Source organism: Stegodyphus dumicola, chromosome 3, assembly GCF_044657685.1.
Source record: "Stegodyphus dumicola isolate Sdum_Otavi_A_Nest chromosome 3, ASM4465768v1".
Lineage (NCBI taxonomy): Eukaryota > Metazoa > Arthropoda > Arachnida > Araneae > Eresidae > Stegodyphus > Stegodyphus dumicola.
Window position 1 is genome coordinate 142,225,226 of NC_140770.1, and position 17,256 is coordinate 142,242,481.

At 36.3% G+C, this 17,256-nt stretch overlaps 1 protein-coding gene across 1 annotated transcript in view; it reads right to left on the reverse strand.

The window, feature by feature from the left end:
* The window catches only part of Ndg (Nidogen), a 112,068-nt gene that overhangs the window by 63,702 nt on the left and 31,110 nt on the right, over positions 1-17,256 (reverse strand). The window contains exons 5-6 of the mRNA XM_085813388.1: positions 6,432-6,694; positions 5,331-5,564 (exon numbers count right to left, since the gene is read on the reverse strand). Of these exons, the coding sequence (XP_085669514.1) occupies positions 5,331-5,564; positions 6,432-6,694 (497 nt within the window). The remainder of the gene's footprint in view (positions 1-5,330; positions 5,565-6,431; positions 6,695-17,256) is intronic.

Consider the following 17,256-nt stretch of genomic DNA (forward strand, 5'->3'; position numbering starts at 1 on the left):
AAAAAAAAAAAAAAAAAAAAAAAAGCTCTAATAGAAATTATTTACATATCGACTAACAAAGGACATAGGAAAAAAATTGCTGAAAGGTGTATTTTCTTAGTAATTAATTATTTTAGATATGTACTCCTAGGTATGACATTTCTTCAAATGAGATAAGGAATTAGAGAGAAAAAAATGAATAAAAAAGGAAAGAAAGAGAAAATTTGAAAGGATTCATATTTTAACGTTGCAGTGAGTTAAGGTTTTTAATGCTTCCGTTGAGCCCACAATTTATAGTCTGTTCTTGAACTCACTCTGGCTGGCACAACTTTTTCTGTTTCTTCTAAACTTTATTACTAAACAACACGTTCTTAGCACTTAACCCACATAAAATTCAAGCGTAATAGCACAAAGCGTTTAAAAGTAACCTATCTTTAAAATTTCAAATAGTGTGTATAATTAACCATATATTTTAGTATTTCTTTCTCCACTCTTTTCTTAGTCGTCATATCTATATTCAGTTTTCTTAACAAGATGTCTTTTTAACTTTATTATTAAACATTACCTGTTTTCACGTTTACGTCATATGAAATTCAACAGCAAAATTACAAAGTTTTTAATAGCAGTATATTTTTATAATTTGTGATATAATGTTTTCCATACATAAATATATAAATTATGTATGTATTATTTCGTCTTTTCCGAGTTCATCATATAAATGCTTAGTTTTCTTAGATGACTTACTTACACATCTTCTGTTTTCTATTATGATCTTTTTGTCTTTTAACTTTATTATTAATCATTACTTTCTTCGGACATACACGCACAAAATTCAACAGCAAAATCGCAAAATATACAAAACAGCATATCTTTGCTTTGCCAGTAACTTTTTATATTCTCTGTAGTATTTCTTTAAAAATGATAGATGGCGATAATATTTGTAACATTTGGTAGAAACATCCTTTTATTTGAAAAGAGATTCGAAAAGTGATGCGGACAAAAAAAAATCTGAGGATCAAATTAAAAACAAAAGCAGTATTAAAAACAATTTTATCGAAATGGGAGGGCTACAAGAAAATAAAATCTGAATTTTTATTGCAGAAAGTATGGGAAAACTTTCAATTAGTAAAATAGTCATTATGTTTTAATGTACGGTTTATAAAACTATAACACATGTACAATTAATGGTACAATAGAATAGTTTGGATAGAAAAATCTTTACCCAAAATACACTCACTTCCAAAAGTTAAGCACGAAAATGTAAAATGCAAAAAAAATCAACAAATACTGCTTTGATTGACACAAAATTCGGAAGGAAATAGCATATATATTTATGCAGGAAACAAAATCAATAATTATATACAGAAATGAAAACAATATTAAATTTTTGTAAGTTATCAGATAATGACATACTGGAGATTTAAACAGAATTATGTACAAAGGGAAAATAAATAGCATAAAATGAAAAAAAGGACATTAATAGGGTAAGTGATCCTCCCTCATCTGTATACAAAGTTTACATCTTGTGACCATGCTTTCAATTAAGTGGTCGGTCAACTATCGCAGAATTAAGCCATCGCCGTTCTTCTTGTAGAGCCGTTTCCAGCTCAATAAGAGTGGTTGGAAGTGGGAAACGTGAAGATACAACACGGCCAAGAGTATCCCAAAGATTTTGAAAGGGATTAAGGTCGGGCGAATATGCTAGCTACGCCATACGTGCAATCGCTTCACTCTCCAGGTAGTCATCGGCGATGTCAGCTCTAATAGGGACGTGCGTTAAAACAAAAGTAGGGCCTATCTCAGAATGGATTTTAGGACTTCATCTCGATACCGGACAGCCGTCAAAGAACCCGTTTAAAGATGTGCAGGTCGGTTTGGTATCCTAATGAAATCTCTGCCCACACCATAATGCTTCCGCCTCGGAATGTGTGATGTTCGGTGATGTTTTGGGACTGATTGCGTGTTCGTTGTTTACGTAATATCCTTATAAGCTTGTCATCTGGCTCCAGAGCAAATCTTGACTCATCAGTGACATTGCCCCAGTCAGACACATTCCAATTGACATGTTCCCGGCACCACTGTAAACGTTCCCCTCTTGATTGGACGAATAGAGGAACACGAACTCGAGGTACCCGGGCATACAGTCCACTCATATGTAATCTTCGTACAGCCGAAGATTACATATTAATCTGCGTACAGCCGAAGATTACATATTACATATAGCTGAAGATATCGCCTTACCAATGGATGCTGTAACCATAGATGCTACACGTGCGGAGGTCGCTCGGCGATTCCCTTTGGCTAATCTGTAATTTCATTCATCATTCTGTAATTCATCATTCATCATCTTACAATCAACTTCTGTAACCCTTCACAAAGCTGGCTTCTTATAAAACTGCCTTTTTGCATATTTCTTGACATGAAAGCGCGATTGGCTATTACCTAACATATTTACATACTTCCGTCTACCTCTGCAGCGAATTATATCCTCTTCAATTCTGATTGTCTTCTGGAAATTAGCATTTTCCTCTCCGTGCTTAACTTTTGGCAGGAAGTGTATTTAAGTGAATGTGAAACGGCGTCTCCTTTGGTACATATACTGATACATGATGGTACATATAATTTTTCTTCTTACTTATGTGGCACAAAATTAAAAAAGCTTAAAAACCCTGCTTTAATGCATCAAAAATGAAACGTTGTTGCGTGCGTACGGGTTCGTAATAGATCGAATGCGCAGAGAACCGATGATGGCTTGATAAAATTTATTTTACCAAAAGAAACACTTCACGGCTTTGAAAACTTCCCATATGAATACTCTTACACCTCTTCACGGTATCAAAGAGTACATTCAGTAGTCGAAATTCAAACTACTAAGAACGTTAAACACAACGCAATGCAAATCACCTCTAAAAAGCGAACCTAACATGAAGATATCTCAATACTCCAAATTCCCACAATTAAACAACTACTGGAAATTAATGTTCTCCCCAGTCTTATGCAATTTTCTCCCGGCCGCCGAGAAATCTCTGATACCTTCCACTTTTCGAAATTACAGGAAAGAATATGAGGCCCGGATACGGTTATAGATGTAGGATCAATTACGGTATTCAGTTACAATGCCCATTACATTATACAGGGGCTGGATCAAAATGTCGCTAAATGGTCACCAACTTTAAAGATTTTTGGCGATTTCTTGCCAAATTTGGCGACAAGAACTAGTTACGAAAACCAATAGCCAGCTTGGCTCTAGCCATTTACTCAACGTTAAATAGACTTGCCCCTGTATTCTTATTTTTCCGGCAGAGCAGCTTCCCTTTTAAGCATTTCATGCTGCATTATGCTAAAAAACGCTGAAATTTCACATATAATTTCGCTAAAATTGTTTACATTTGTATGAAATTCTAACAATATATTCATGTATAAAATTCAAGAAGATATTCAGAAAAAGATTTCCTGATTTAGATCTTTTTCAATTTCCATTTCTTATCGATTATCGGTATTTCTCAAAACGTTTTGCGAAGCAACTGCAAAGAAAAAAAGATGCTTCTGTTTTGGCTTTAATGGTTCCGCATTGAGTCAAACTTTTGTTGCTAAATTTTATACACTACTCTACATTGAAAATGGAACACCAAAAAGGAATGGCCGGAAAGTGAGGAAACTTGGCAAACGGAGAAAGACAACAACGAACAATAAGTGATCTTTATTTCGAAATGATTTGCATAATATAGAACGAGAACAACGTTAGCTCAGTAGATTGTGGAACCACCTTGGACGGCGATACACGAAGGAACACGTCTAGGTAAGTCAATGAGACGACGGATGGTGTTTTGAGGAATGGCTCTCCATTCCCTATCAACCATTTGGCACAGTTCGGCTTTTGAGCGCGGCAATGGCATGGTCTGCAAATGGCGTACAATCACATCTCAAATATTTTCAATTAATGAGAGATCAGAAGAGAACAGTGGCCAGGGAAGCATCTCTACACCTGGCACAGCACGTTGGCTGACGCGAGCAGTGCTTGGTCGTGAGTTACTCTGCTGATAAAGTGCACTGGGCATTCCGTGAATGTACAGGAGTGCCACCAGCCGCAGTACATCCTTCACGTATCGTTGGGCCGTCATAGTGCCCTGAACATGGAGTAGAGTGGACCTGGAATGTACGTAATAGCGCCTCAGACCATGATGCCGCGTTGTCGCGCTGTGGGGCGTTCGGCATTTGCTACCGAATTGGACCTGTCTCCACATCGACTCCACACTCGTACGCGGTGACTGTAACTGGAGAAACAGAAGCGTGACTCATCTGAGAACACGACCCTGTCATATTCTGTCGTCCACATTTCTCGGACTCTACACCATTGCAGACGTTGTCGTCTATGATGTGGGGTCAATGACAGACTTCTTAACGGACGGCACGAGTGCAGGCCGCTAGCCACCAATCGACAGCAAATGGTTCTGGTCGATATGGGAACATCCAAGGGTGCAGAATGGAGGTAGAAATGGCTTGTGGCGGATGCGTTGATCCACGTGTGCTGACGTCATTCTAGCTGCGCCGGCACCTCTCCAACTTGCCACATTTCCTTGTTCCAACCATCTCTGCCACAACCGATGCATTGTGGATGCGTCCAGATGTGTGTCAGCTGAGATGTGCCGTATGGACCAACCTGCCTTCCTCAGTCCGATCACAATGCCCCTCGTGAAACCGTCTGTATACTAAAACGGGCTCCGTTGACGATAGCCTGGCATTACACTGATCTTCTAGGACAAGAATAAATTTTCTACGTTAATTTCACTGGCAGAAACAACGGTATGAAAATTGAACATTCAGCAGGTTCCTTCCCTTATATCCTCTTCAACGTGCGCTGGAGAGCTGCGCATTTCACATCATTTGCATAACTCGGTGTCGTACGTCTACCCTGAAATTTGCATAATTTACAAGCTACTCCTTCTTGATGTTGCATTTTCAATATCGGGTAGTGCAATATAAATAAATATTTATTGTATTTGTACTCGAGCACATTAAAATATAAATTATCGTTGTGGGAACGTTGAATAAATTATCTTTGTGTGAATAGTATGAAAACTTTTTTGTTTTTTAACTCATTAAAAGATAAGAAATGTATTACTAAATGGAATTTTTGAAACTGTTTTCTTTTCTTAACATACCCTCATTTATTTTGAATGTTCTTTGCAAATAACTATAATACTTCCCCGGGATTAATATTTCAAAAACTAAGGCCTATAGCCATGTTTATACAATATCTTCTATAGATAAATTGGCGAATGGCAATTTGAAAAATTGAAATTCACTATATCAGGAAATTTATACAGAAAATATAAATTCCCATATCTTACCTGTTATAGTAAATCCGTTAGGAGCACCACTTCTAGAAACAGCGAACAGCCATCCTACTACTCCTCCAAGAGGTGTCAGCACTTGGAGATCAGATCCAACTGCTGGTGGAACGCGACTGACTGCTGTATATGTTCTTCCATCTTCCGTTACGATGTAAGCATGAAGATCGGCTTCTTGAAGCGGAATATCATTGATAATACCACTTACTTTACCGTTCATTCTTTGCGGTGAATCTGTTAAAAGAAACATGATGTAAATTTGCAACATTTGTGACTTTTACCAACAGTAAGTTTTATGATAGTTTCTTTTATATTTCTCGTTACGATACTCGCTCACTAGAGGTTAATGGAAATTACAGGAATTTGCGTAGTTTAAAACTAGGGTGTAACCTTAACTAGGAATTCAGTGGAGCTTCGTGAGGAATCCTATTATTCAGCTGTAGAAGGCGTTAGCAGAATACACTTACAGACTCAATCCAACTGCAAGACATTATCGAAGGTTTTGCGTAGTTCAGTAAGTTTTACAAAATTAACTAATTCTCATCTGGCTCAAAGTGTGTTGGTTGTTTCTACTTTAATTTCAGTACCTACAATCCATGGATTTTAAAGTTTTGTGGTAGATTTTACCTTGAGGCTCATCTTGTGCATTAATAATTAGACTGTAACAGAGGCAATACGTGCCATCCATTAAGCATAATTTCTTATGATCAGCCATTAGATTCGAGGATAAGCAGTACCAGTACCCAGTTAGTTTAATTCCTAATTAATAATGTTATAAATTCAGCCAAATGTTTTATAAATACTTCAAGAACATACTAACTTCATGTATTTTCGTGACTGATCTTTGAATAATATTTGCTGCATTTCTTTACTGTATTTTGTGAAAATTTAGTAAATTTTTCCCAAGCTGTATTATTTTATTAATTCAAAATTAAGTTTTAACGTTTATTTATGCACTTACTTAAATATGTATATTTTTATGGATACGAATAGGCTGTAAAATTAAAGATGAGATTTTTTTTAACCATTGCTTTTGTCCGTGATTTCACCTTTAGAGTTTAATTAATAATGGAAGAAAAATATTAATGGACTTTCGCTTACTTTTTTCCACACAGTTTCGACCATTTCCGAAATAGTTTGATTTACAAACGCAACAGAATCCTTTCCTGTCCGGGTGATCGACACAGGTTGAATGCGGCGGACAAGGAAGTAATGTATCGGCACAAGTGGACGATGATTGTCCATCTGAAGAACCATCACCTCCATGAGAAGATTCTAGATCAGCAGGCAGGATGTTGCCCTCTGAGCCAGATGGCTTCCCGATATGGAACAGCCAGATCCCTGCCTTCCGAGCATTCGACATCCTGGAAGTAAAATTGAAAATGTTTTAAAGGCAGTGATATTGTTACTCGAAAAATATAGATAAAAAGGCTTCAAGAATAACAAAAAGTTAATTTTATACCATGTGGTTGTCTGTTGATACACATCTATATTTTTATCGCATTGGTAAGTATTTAAGATCCTATATTCCGCTCAAAATGGCCTTCTGAAAGCCACAGACATCTTATATATATATATATATATATATATATATACAGCCTAAAGTCTTTATTATTAAATAATGAAGAATTTCTATGTCTGTGCATTTCTCGTATAGTAGAAAAGCGGCGATACCTAGAATCACTAAGTTGAACACATACAGTTCTCCACCAAATATGTGCACTTCAAAGCCCAGCTTTTGAATATTTTAAATTTATTTCATGCTTCCGGCGAATTTAAAATATATTTGCTTAAGAAACTTAGCGATTTAAAAGCAATGTGTTTCCACCTATAAAGCATAAGATCTTTCGAATTTAATCAGTAAAATATACTATTCAAAAGAAATGCGTTTGAAAATTTAATTGGCAGAACGAAAGATTCAAAAGACATGTGTTGCCACTACCCGAAATAAAATATTTTTATCTTTCCATGGACAAGATGCTGCCATTCGGCAAAGCGTAAAGAATTTATATTCGAGATAAAGTGATGTATCATAGTGGTACCAGTTGTTACGGAGGAAAACATTATAGTTTAATATATAATCATTTGACCTTTAGTGTTAAATATCTCAACAATTGGTGCCGGAAAAATATGTTAAAATAATCTCACGTAATATCTGAAATTTAGACACTGGTGAAATTGATGGCGAAATCTAAAAACGGGTGACTAAAATTACTTACATTCATATAACATGTATAGCAAAATATGTTAATTCAAAATTTAACTCTTCAAATCAAGATTCAAGTCACGTTCCTGACATAGTATCCTCTCTTGTGCCTTGGTGTAAAATCAAAAATATTATCTTTCAGTCAAAAAATGAAAATGCAATTCATTTTCAAATTCAAAAATACTATCTCTTTTGAAACGTACTGTAACCCTCTGACTTTTCTCAAAACACGTAAATCTCATGCACAATAATCTCTAAACTCTAGAGGTAACCACAAACTCATTTCATAGAAATACAAACAAAAGAACTTCTCAAGATGCCAGGAAAAGGATAAACCACATAAGAATTCACTCACCAGTACAAAGAAAATGATAAGGAATTCAGATATACATATTTAAATAATTCCACAACTTAATTGATTAACATAAATTAAGATAGCTAGGGTAACTGGATCCAGGTTTTTACAGCATTCCCCCCTCTCTTTTTTCTTAAGTACTCATAATTAAATACTCATTTTATAACAGGTAAACAATAGTATTAAATTACCGATTTTGCTTAAGAGATACTGAAGATTACATATTCCTTTCACGTCGCATTTAAATTTCCTTTCCTTACAGAGAACATATCTTGACATAATCCTTACTAAACCTCGAATCCCTCAGATTTGGGGATTCAGTCTATAAACAAAGTATTGAAATTAGCCCACCTGTTCAGAGTTCAGTACCATTCCACGCACGTGCCACTCCTTTCCTCCTGACATCTAAATGCTGGCTAATAGCTGAATCCACACTAACAGCTAGTCTCCGAAAGGAAGGAATGTCATCATTAGTAATTTTCCCTTTCGATAGACCCACTGTTTTCTTCTAGTTTGCGAACGGTCTTCCGGGGCATGAGCTTCTGTAGTTCCAACTCACCCTTTCGAGCACTCATGCATTTTCCTACAATACCTTAGGGTACGAAACAAAATACTAGAAAAGTTAAGTTTTTAGCCATCAAGATCCGAGCGCAGAGCAGAGCGCATAGTTTTGCAGCAACTACGGCAGCTACGAAGGATTTTGGTCACAACCCCCCCTAGAAACATAATAGACGGAAAAACTGGACTCACGACCGCTGACGCAAGGAAAAAGACACATCTCGTCGGCTACGGGAACAACTGTCACGCTTTAATATTATTCTCATGTGACTAGATTCCTCGTGACCGGGAAGGCTGCAAAGATACGCCGCTATCAACATTCTTATTCGCCGGGGAAATTGGACTCGCGGACCACGGCCCGGGCCCCAGGGCCGCCTGGAGATTTCTTTCTCATCATTTGTGTTTCTTAATTTTCATTAAGGTGAAAAACACTGCTCTTACATTTAGTGCTAAAACTCTAAAAAAACCCCTCGCTTCTCAAAAATGAAGACAGATTCTAAATTCATCACAGTCTCGAAATAGTTGTAAACAAATCTTTATCCATTCAAGTCCTCTTTCTCCTACCAACGAGGAAAAGGTCATAACTTACGGCTATTTTTCCAAAATGGCTGTATTTCCTTAATGAAGTCAAACCCGTTCAAAGATGCCTCGGAAAACTTCAAGGAATGTTTTCAACCTATTCGCAAGAAAGAAACAGTTCAGTGTTGAAATTTAAGGGGGCATCCGCAACTGTTCGCGCCGACCTTTGACACCTAAAAAGTATGGTAGCCTGGGAGAAATATCATCCGTTTCTGATTAACTTTTTGTTAGCTTCTAAGAAATGTAATGCATTTAAAACTACCCTTAAAAGACAATGCATTAAACTCATCATGAATTAGAAATAAATTCATTATGAATTAGTGCACAACAATTTCCCGCATTGAATTTAATGCCAACAATGAAGGAGTACATAACTTAGTGCAGGAAGCGCTACCCTGTCTAGCAATTTACCAGTGCTAATCATTTCCAGTAACAATAACTCTCAATCGCATTTACTTCCAAATCACAACGCTTCTAGGTTCATCAATCTTAGCGGCTGGTGACTGGTGGCGGACTAGTCTTTCGGCAACACATTATCAAATGTTCTCAGTGGCTGATGGATCTGGAAAATGGCGTGCCTGTCTCTGCCGCAGGGTCAAGAGAAGCCACAACAATGGTCACGTGCTAGGTTTGTGGTGCTGCACACGTCATCGCACTATGCGTTGCTCTGATCGGTAATGGTTAGTGTCCTAGATGTTGCGCGCGCTGGTCTTGGTTCAAATTTTGCAGAAGGCATGAACATTTGTAAGTGCTAACTGTTTTTGCGGAAAACGATATATCATATCGATGAACTGAAAGTTCTATCAAATGTTGGTAGTAGGAGAAAAGCAGTGAGAGACCCAAGAGCCTCGGGTTGCTTTCCATCGAAATTGGGAAGCAGCTTAACAGTTATTACGTATTTCCGGAGTCATTCTGACTAGAGGGCGCTGCGTTCGTCCTAATAGTCAGTGGCAGGCAGGATACTAAAGGTGTAGGACATGGAAGGCAGAGATGCCTAATAATATATCTCTAATTGATTGAAATTTTCGTATATTTTCTTGTAAATAAATGTTGTTATTTTTAACAAAACCTCTTATTATCTCTTGGATGCACCTTTAGTCTTACAGAACCATTAGATGCAAAATTGGTGCATCTTGTCCGCGAATGTGGAATACCGAAAGTAATTAGTCATCATTACTGGATTATATTTCTGAGAAGTTTGGATACTTTACGCACGCTTTTGGATACGTAACATTATACTGGACTGTGGAGGTAAGATCTTTTGAACTCACAAATTCTGAGTTAATATGGATAAGCTTTCGAAAATAATTGAAAAAAGAAGTAACGTTCGCGCTAGTGTTACTAAACTAGTTAAAAGAGTGCAGAAGCTCAATGAAGCTGTCGAAGACGTAAGTTCATTATCAGAACTACTGGAACTATTAGAAACGAAAGAGCAGATCTTGAAAAGCCATGATTTAGAGGTGGAAGCACTCATAGACGATCCGGAAAAATTTAAAATTGAATTAAAAGCTTCGGAAGAAAACGATGACAAAATATTGTTCGCTAAGATTAAACTAAAGAGCAAATTTAAAGAATTAGCAGCAGAAAATGTTCAGCGGACTCCTTCAGTTCTTAACACATCTAGTGTTTCGGAAAACACCGTTACGGCTTTAAAATTACCAAAGTTAGAAATTTAGCGATTCTATGGTGATTCTGGCAAATTTATGGAATTCTTAAACTGTTTTGATAGCGCAATCGGTTCAAACAATTCACTTACGAAAATTGAAAAATTCCAATATTTAAAATCCCTCCTTTCTGGTCCTGCATATAACGTTGTTGCAGGTTTTGAATTAAATGAGAAAAACTATGACTCATGTCTTGAGCTTTTAAAACAAAGATATGCTAGAACTGATTCTATTATAAATTCTTACATGAATAAATTATTAAGCTTAGAACCCGTGAGAAGTTCGTCTAATGTTAAGGGTTTGCGTAAATTATGCGATGAAATAGAAGTTAATATAAGAAATTTGCGTTCATTAAATGTAACGGAGGGTTCATATGGGCATTTATTGAATCCAATATTATTGAAGTTGCTACCACAAGATTTGGTGTTAGATTTTCACCGAAAACGAAACAGGGAAGTGAATTGTGAGGTTTCGGAAATTATTACGTTTTTGAGGAATGAAGTCGAATCTAGGGAAATTGCCGAAACTGTGATGAGCCCCCTAAAAAGATACGAAACAAAACGATCCTTTTCCCAAAATTACCAAAGTGGTCAAACTTATCAAAAAAACTATTCAAAGCCTAAAAATATATCAACCGCTTCAGCGTTAAATACACAAATACAAAATGCTTCTTTATTCTGTGACGGTCATCACGATTCCGTAAGTTGTAAAAAATTGGATGTAGAACAAAAAATAAATAAGCTTAGGACTAAAGCTATATGCTGGTGTTGTTTTCAAAAATATCACATGTCTCGCGTATGTAGAGCAAAAATATCGTGTAAAAATTGTTTAAGCAATTTTCATCATGAGTCTGTGTGTAGAAAAAATAAACCCGTTAATGTTAAGACGGGAGGTTGTGAGAAGCAATTGGAAAGCGAAACTGTTTTGAATGACTCACAATCTAAATCTAATAAAAACGCCGAGAATATTTCTGTGCCTCATAGTAATATATGTACCAAAAATAAGCCCTTTTTGCAAACATGTACAGTTTTAGCCTGTTCGGATAAAAATTCAGTCTTAGCTAATGTTATTTTAGAAAATGGTAGTCATCGAAGTTTTATTTCATCTCGATTAGTTAAAGAATTAAAATTAAAGCCAATACGCTACGAAAGAATAGCTATTTTTGCTTTCGGAGACAAAATAGGACGTGAGAAGGAATACGGCATCGTTTCATTGCCGTTGCGCAATAGGGATCAAAGTTTGAAATCGTACGAGTTAGAAGCTGTCATAACGGATTATATATCTAATTTGTCCTTGAAAATTCCTGATGTATCTATTCGCAATGCGTTGAAGGAAAGAGGTTTACCTTTGGCTGATTCATTTTCTGGCGACTGTCAGACGGAAATACTTATCGGATGTGATTCATTTTGGGATATTGTTTATGACGAGAGAGTAAAGTTAAATGAAAACATTACTGCGATAAATTCTTGTTTCGGTTGGTTACTAGCGGGAGTGGAAAGAAGTGATAAATTAACTAATAATTATGAAAATGTATGCTTAGTCATGGACTCGTCTTCAATTTTGTGCGATTTGAAAAAATTTTGGGAAATAGAAGAATTTCAGTCAGACAAACAAAACTTTTCTGAATGGGATAATCAATTGATTGAAAAATTTGTAAATTCTCTGGAATTTAATGGAGAAAGGTACGTTTGTAGACTGATGTGGAAGGAAAACTTGGGACCTGCAGTTGGGTTGAATTCTAATTATGAGGTTGCGAAAGAGCGTTTTGATTCGTTAAAGCACAAACTAAATAAAAATCAAGAAATTTATGACCAGTATAAACAAATTATATCGGATCAGTCAGAATGTCAGATTGTGGGAAAATGTGTTAATGAAGATAAAAATTCAGGATATTATATGCCCCACAGAGCAGTAATTAGGGATGACAAGGAAACAACTCGAGTTAGAATTGTTTATGACTGTAGCAGTAAGGCTAATGAAAATAATAAATCTCTTAATGAGTCTCTAGAATCAGGAGTAAATCTTTATGCAAATTTATTGGACATAATTCTTAAATTTCGAGAATATCAAGTTGCATTTTGCGGAGATTTAGAGAAAGCTTTTCTTATGATAGAGATTGCGGAGGAAGATAGAAAATACCTTAAATTTTTGTGGTTTCCCGAAGAGGTAGGTGATTCACCATTTAAATCGTCTCCCATTCGGTTTAACTACTTCGCCATTTTCCTTGGCTTGCGTTTTGAAATTTCACATAAAGAAATTTAAGGAACATCATCCAAAATGTTATGACATGTTAAATTCTTTTCTTTATGTTGATGATCTCTGCTATGGAGCCAATACCGTTCAAGATGCTTATCATTTGACTTCTACGGCAATAGAGATATTAAAAGCAGCGGGATTTCATTTGAGGAATTTAAAAACTAATTGTCCGGAATTGTATAAACTTTGGAATGAAAACGGATATGAGGAAAATACTGACTTCGGGCAAGGAACAGGTTTCTTGGATTGAAGTGGGATCCGATTGAGGATAAAATTAAATTACATTTAAGAGATGTTAGGGATTCCATTGATGCTAGAATCACCAAGCGTCACGTTTTGAGAGTTATTTCAAAGATATTTGATCCATGTGGACTGATTAGTCCCTTTGTAGTCACTGTGAAAATTATTTTGCAAGAGATGTGGGAACGTGGTTTACAGTGGGATGAAGATTTGCCAAGTGACCTACAAAATAAATGGAGAACCTGGTGTTCTGAACTTTGTGAACTTGAATCAGTATCTATTGAAAGAAGGTTTTTTGAGAGTGTAGAAATAAGTGAAGTTTCTCTTCATGTGTTTTGTGACGCCAGTCCCAAGGCATATGGGGCTGTTGCGTTCCTAAGGTACGTGAATTGCAATGGCTAAATCAAAGTGAGCTTTATAATGTCAAAAAGTAAGGTTGCTCCTTTAAAAACTTTGACTCTTGCAAGATTAGAGTTAATGGCAGCACTCCTCGCTGCACGTTTAGGAAATTATTTACAAGGTCTATTTCCTAATTTCGTGAAACAAATTTTCTTTTGGAGCGACTCTCAGATCGTCCTTCATTGGTTGAAAGGATCTTCTAAACAATGGAAACCATTTGTCGCCAACAGAGTAGCTCAAGTGCAGTCGCTGACTCTACCAGAGTGTTGGAACCATTGCAGTGGCTCTGACAATCCCGCAGACCTTACTACTAGAGGAGAATCGGCTAGGAGGATTCTTACAACTTCTCTGTGGTGGTCAGGCCCTGTTTGGTTGTCTAAACCACTTTACTCGTAGCCTCTTCAAGAATCGCTACAACATTTTAATGACATCTGTGATGAACGCGTTATAGTGAAAGAGCGACGGACTGCACTGGTTAATTCCATGGTAACCAGTTCAGCTAATGGAAACTTACCTATGTCGTCGTTACTGGACGTTAATGATTTCAGCGAATTAAGTAGATTACTGCGTGTTACTGCTTGGATTAAAAGGTTTGTGCACAATTCTAAACCTAATTCTACAAAATTAAATGGACCTATATGTGCTCCAGAACTCGAGCAAGCTTTGCGTTTTTGGATCAAAGCTACTCAATTCAAACATTATAGTACAGAAGTTACCCAACTTCTTTCTAAAGGAACTATCGATAAGAGTTCACGCATATTTAATTTGAATCCTGAACTTGATGATAATAACTTACTTTGTTTAAAGGGACGTTTACAGTTTTCAAGTAACGATATGCGAGCCAAACATCCTTGGCTTCTTCCATCTAATGATAAATTTGTTGAACTACTTATCTGTGATTCTCATACTAAAATGTGCCATTTAGGTGTTGATGCAACTTTAACACATTTACGAGAACAATTCTGGATTGTTAAAGGTCGTCAATTCGTGAAAAAGTGTTAAATAACTGTCTGATTTGTAGACGATTCAGAGTGAAATCTGGAATGCAGGTGGTTGCCCCTTTACCGCCTGATAGAATTCAAGAGCATCCACCATTTGATGTATGCGGTGTGGATTTTGCCGGACCATTTTTTATTCGTGATTTTAATTCAAAGTGTTATTTACTTATATTCAGCTGTGCAGTGACAAGAGCTATCCACTTAGAAGTAGTTCTTAACATAAGTGCTGATTTTGTTAGGATTCCGACGATTTGTTTCTCGTCGAGGATTATGTTCCACTATATATTCTGATAACGCCAAAGCTTTTAAAAAAGCAAATTGTGAATTGAAAAAATGGCGGAATCAGATAGATAATGATCAAGTTAAAAATTTGTTTGCTTCTGTGTATAATTTGGAAATTAATCCTCAATTGTGTTAGTTTAATTGAGTTGCAACTTGTTAATGTTCTATCTGTGTATTAATGATAGTTTAATTGTGCTTATATTTTAATGCTTGATATTTGAACAATTTTCTTTGGAAGTTAAAAGTGTAATTGGTTTTTGTATGTTAAGTCACTGAATAATTTTGAAGCCTTGTATTTGATATAATATGCTACTTATATTTTTATTCTTGTAATTTTAAATGGTTCCTGAATGTAAATTTAGTTAAAATTGAATGGTAAGTGAACTCAAGTGAGTTCAGGTGAGGAGTATTACGTATTTCAGGAGTCATTCTGACTAGAGGGCGCTGCGTTCGTCCTAAAAGTCAGTGGCAGGCAGGATACTAAAGGTGTAGGACATGGAAGGCAGAGATGCCTAATAATATATCTCTAATTGATTGAAATTTTCGTATATTTTCTTGTAAATAAATGTTGTTATTGTTAACAAAACCTCTTATTATCTCTTGGATGCACCTTTAGTCTCACAGAACCATTAGATGCAAAAACAGTTAACAAGACGCAGTGAAACCTAACACACCTTCAGGTATGCACACTTTCCAGCCTTGCTCCAACTTATAGCTATCCGAATAGGCAATAGTCACCCTGCACACAGGACAAGTTTTTGGTTCGGGTACGTAACGTCTTGTACAACATGTCTGTCCTCTCCGAAAGCTAGTTACCCGCTGCCGCTGAGATCCCGCACAGCTTTCAGTATGGCTCTCCTGTACCCATCGATCCAATATTCGCCAGACAGTCATGGTATCCTGTCTAATGCGAACGCAATGCTGAGAAGTAATAAACCGCAGTCTCAACAAGCCACGATCCTGCCCTGCTGAATTTTGACATGTGCTGGTAGAAGTTTCGCCTTCTTTCTTGCATGAGGCATAACAAGACCTTCACACAAATAACATTCAAATGCGGTTTTCAAATAAGAAACGCACTGTACAGTTTTCTCATTTGTAAACAGCGTAGATGGCATTACTCATACCTTTGTGCATGCGCTGAAATGGTAATCATCTGCATATCGCAGCATGTAGTACCTTTCAAAGAAATTCGGCTAACAGAGTATTATAAGTCAGTTTCATATTCCTTCTTTTTTTGGGGGGGGGGAGGGTGTAAATAGCTTAAAAAATACAAGGTCAGCTTATTGTCTGGCCGTATTTTTAACTTGGAGCAATATAATAATTCATTTCACAATGTTAAATAAATATTTTACATGCTTAAAAATAAAAACTCAAATTAAGCATTTGTTAATGAATAATTAAAGTTATGAAACTTACTTCTGAAGCGGAGTGATAGATAACTTCTTTGCTAACTTTACATATTTGTGCTGCATGTAGTAGCCACAGACTACTTTCGAGTCTGATTATATATAGCATATGTCTTAGAGGAGCATGTCGCGGTAAACTTAAATCGTACGTAAAAGTAAAATTTGTTGAGTCTTATCAGAAATAACTGATATATTTTGTTGTAACTTAAGTCTATTAGTACTGCAAATTTTCTGCTTATTTGAAATTCTCTGTTAATAAGCATTTAATCCTTGATTATTTTAAATAAAGCTTACTGATATATCTACAAAAAACATTTTTAATAGATTATACTTAAACTCTTCAAGTTCGATTAAAGCTATTTATTTATATTTAATTAACCTTTAACTGCTGTGAGCGGTCTCTCAGACCGCGCGACATTTTCCATTAAATGCTTCCACCTCTTAGAATAATTAATGGGTATTGCCATTCTTAGTACCTTCCTAAACCAGTTGTCCAAGGTCACATATGAAGTTGCATTTGGCTGGCTCTATTTCTTCTTTTATGTTTAAAAAATGTTCCCCCCCCCTCAGCGGTCTGTGAGATTGATCACAGCGGATACGATTCAAATTTCGGTCGATAAAGTTCACTTTTCGTTGTTGTTACATATTTCGCTTTTTTATAAATATTCCTGAAATGGTTCATATGCGTGCAGAAGACGTTCTATATATCTTACCCAAGACCAAATTGAATAAATAGTTCGAAATTGGTCTAATTTAGAGTTCTCTGTTAAAAGTTCCCATGATGAAATTATTGAGAGCAACCACGACACATTCAGAAATATCTGCCGATGAAAATGAAAATCCATGTTCTCCTTCTACAAGATTTTTTTTTATTGAAAAAAAGAATTCAAATGGTCTATTCAAGAGCCCAACAAGGGTGTTCGAACTCGTAGTCACAGTATTATTCTTCGTTCAATCTAATCAATTGCTCGTCGAACCCGACG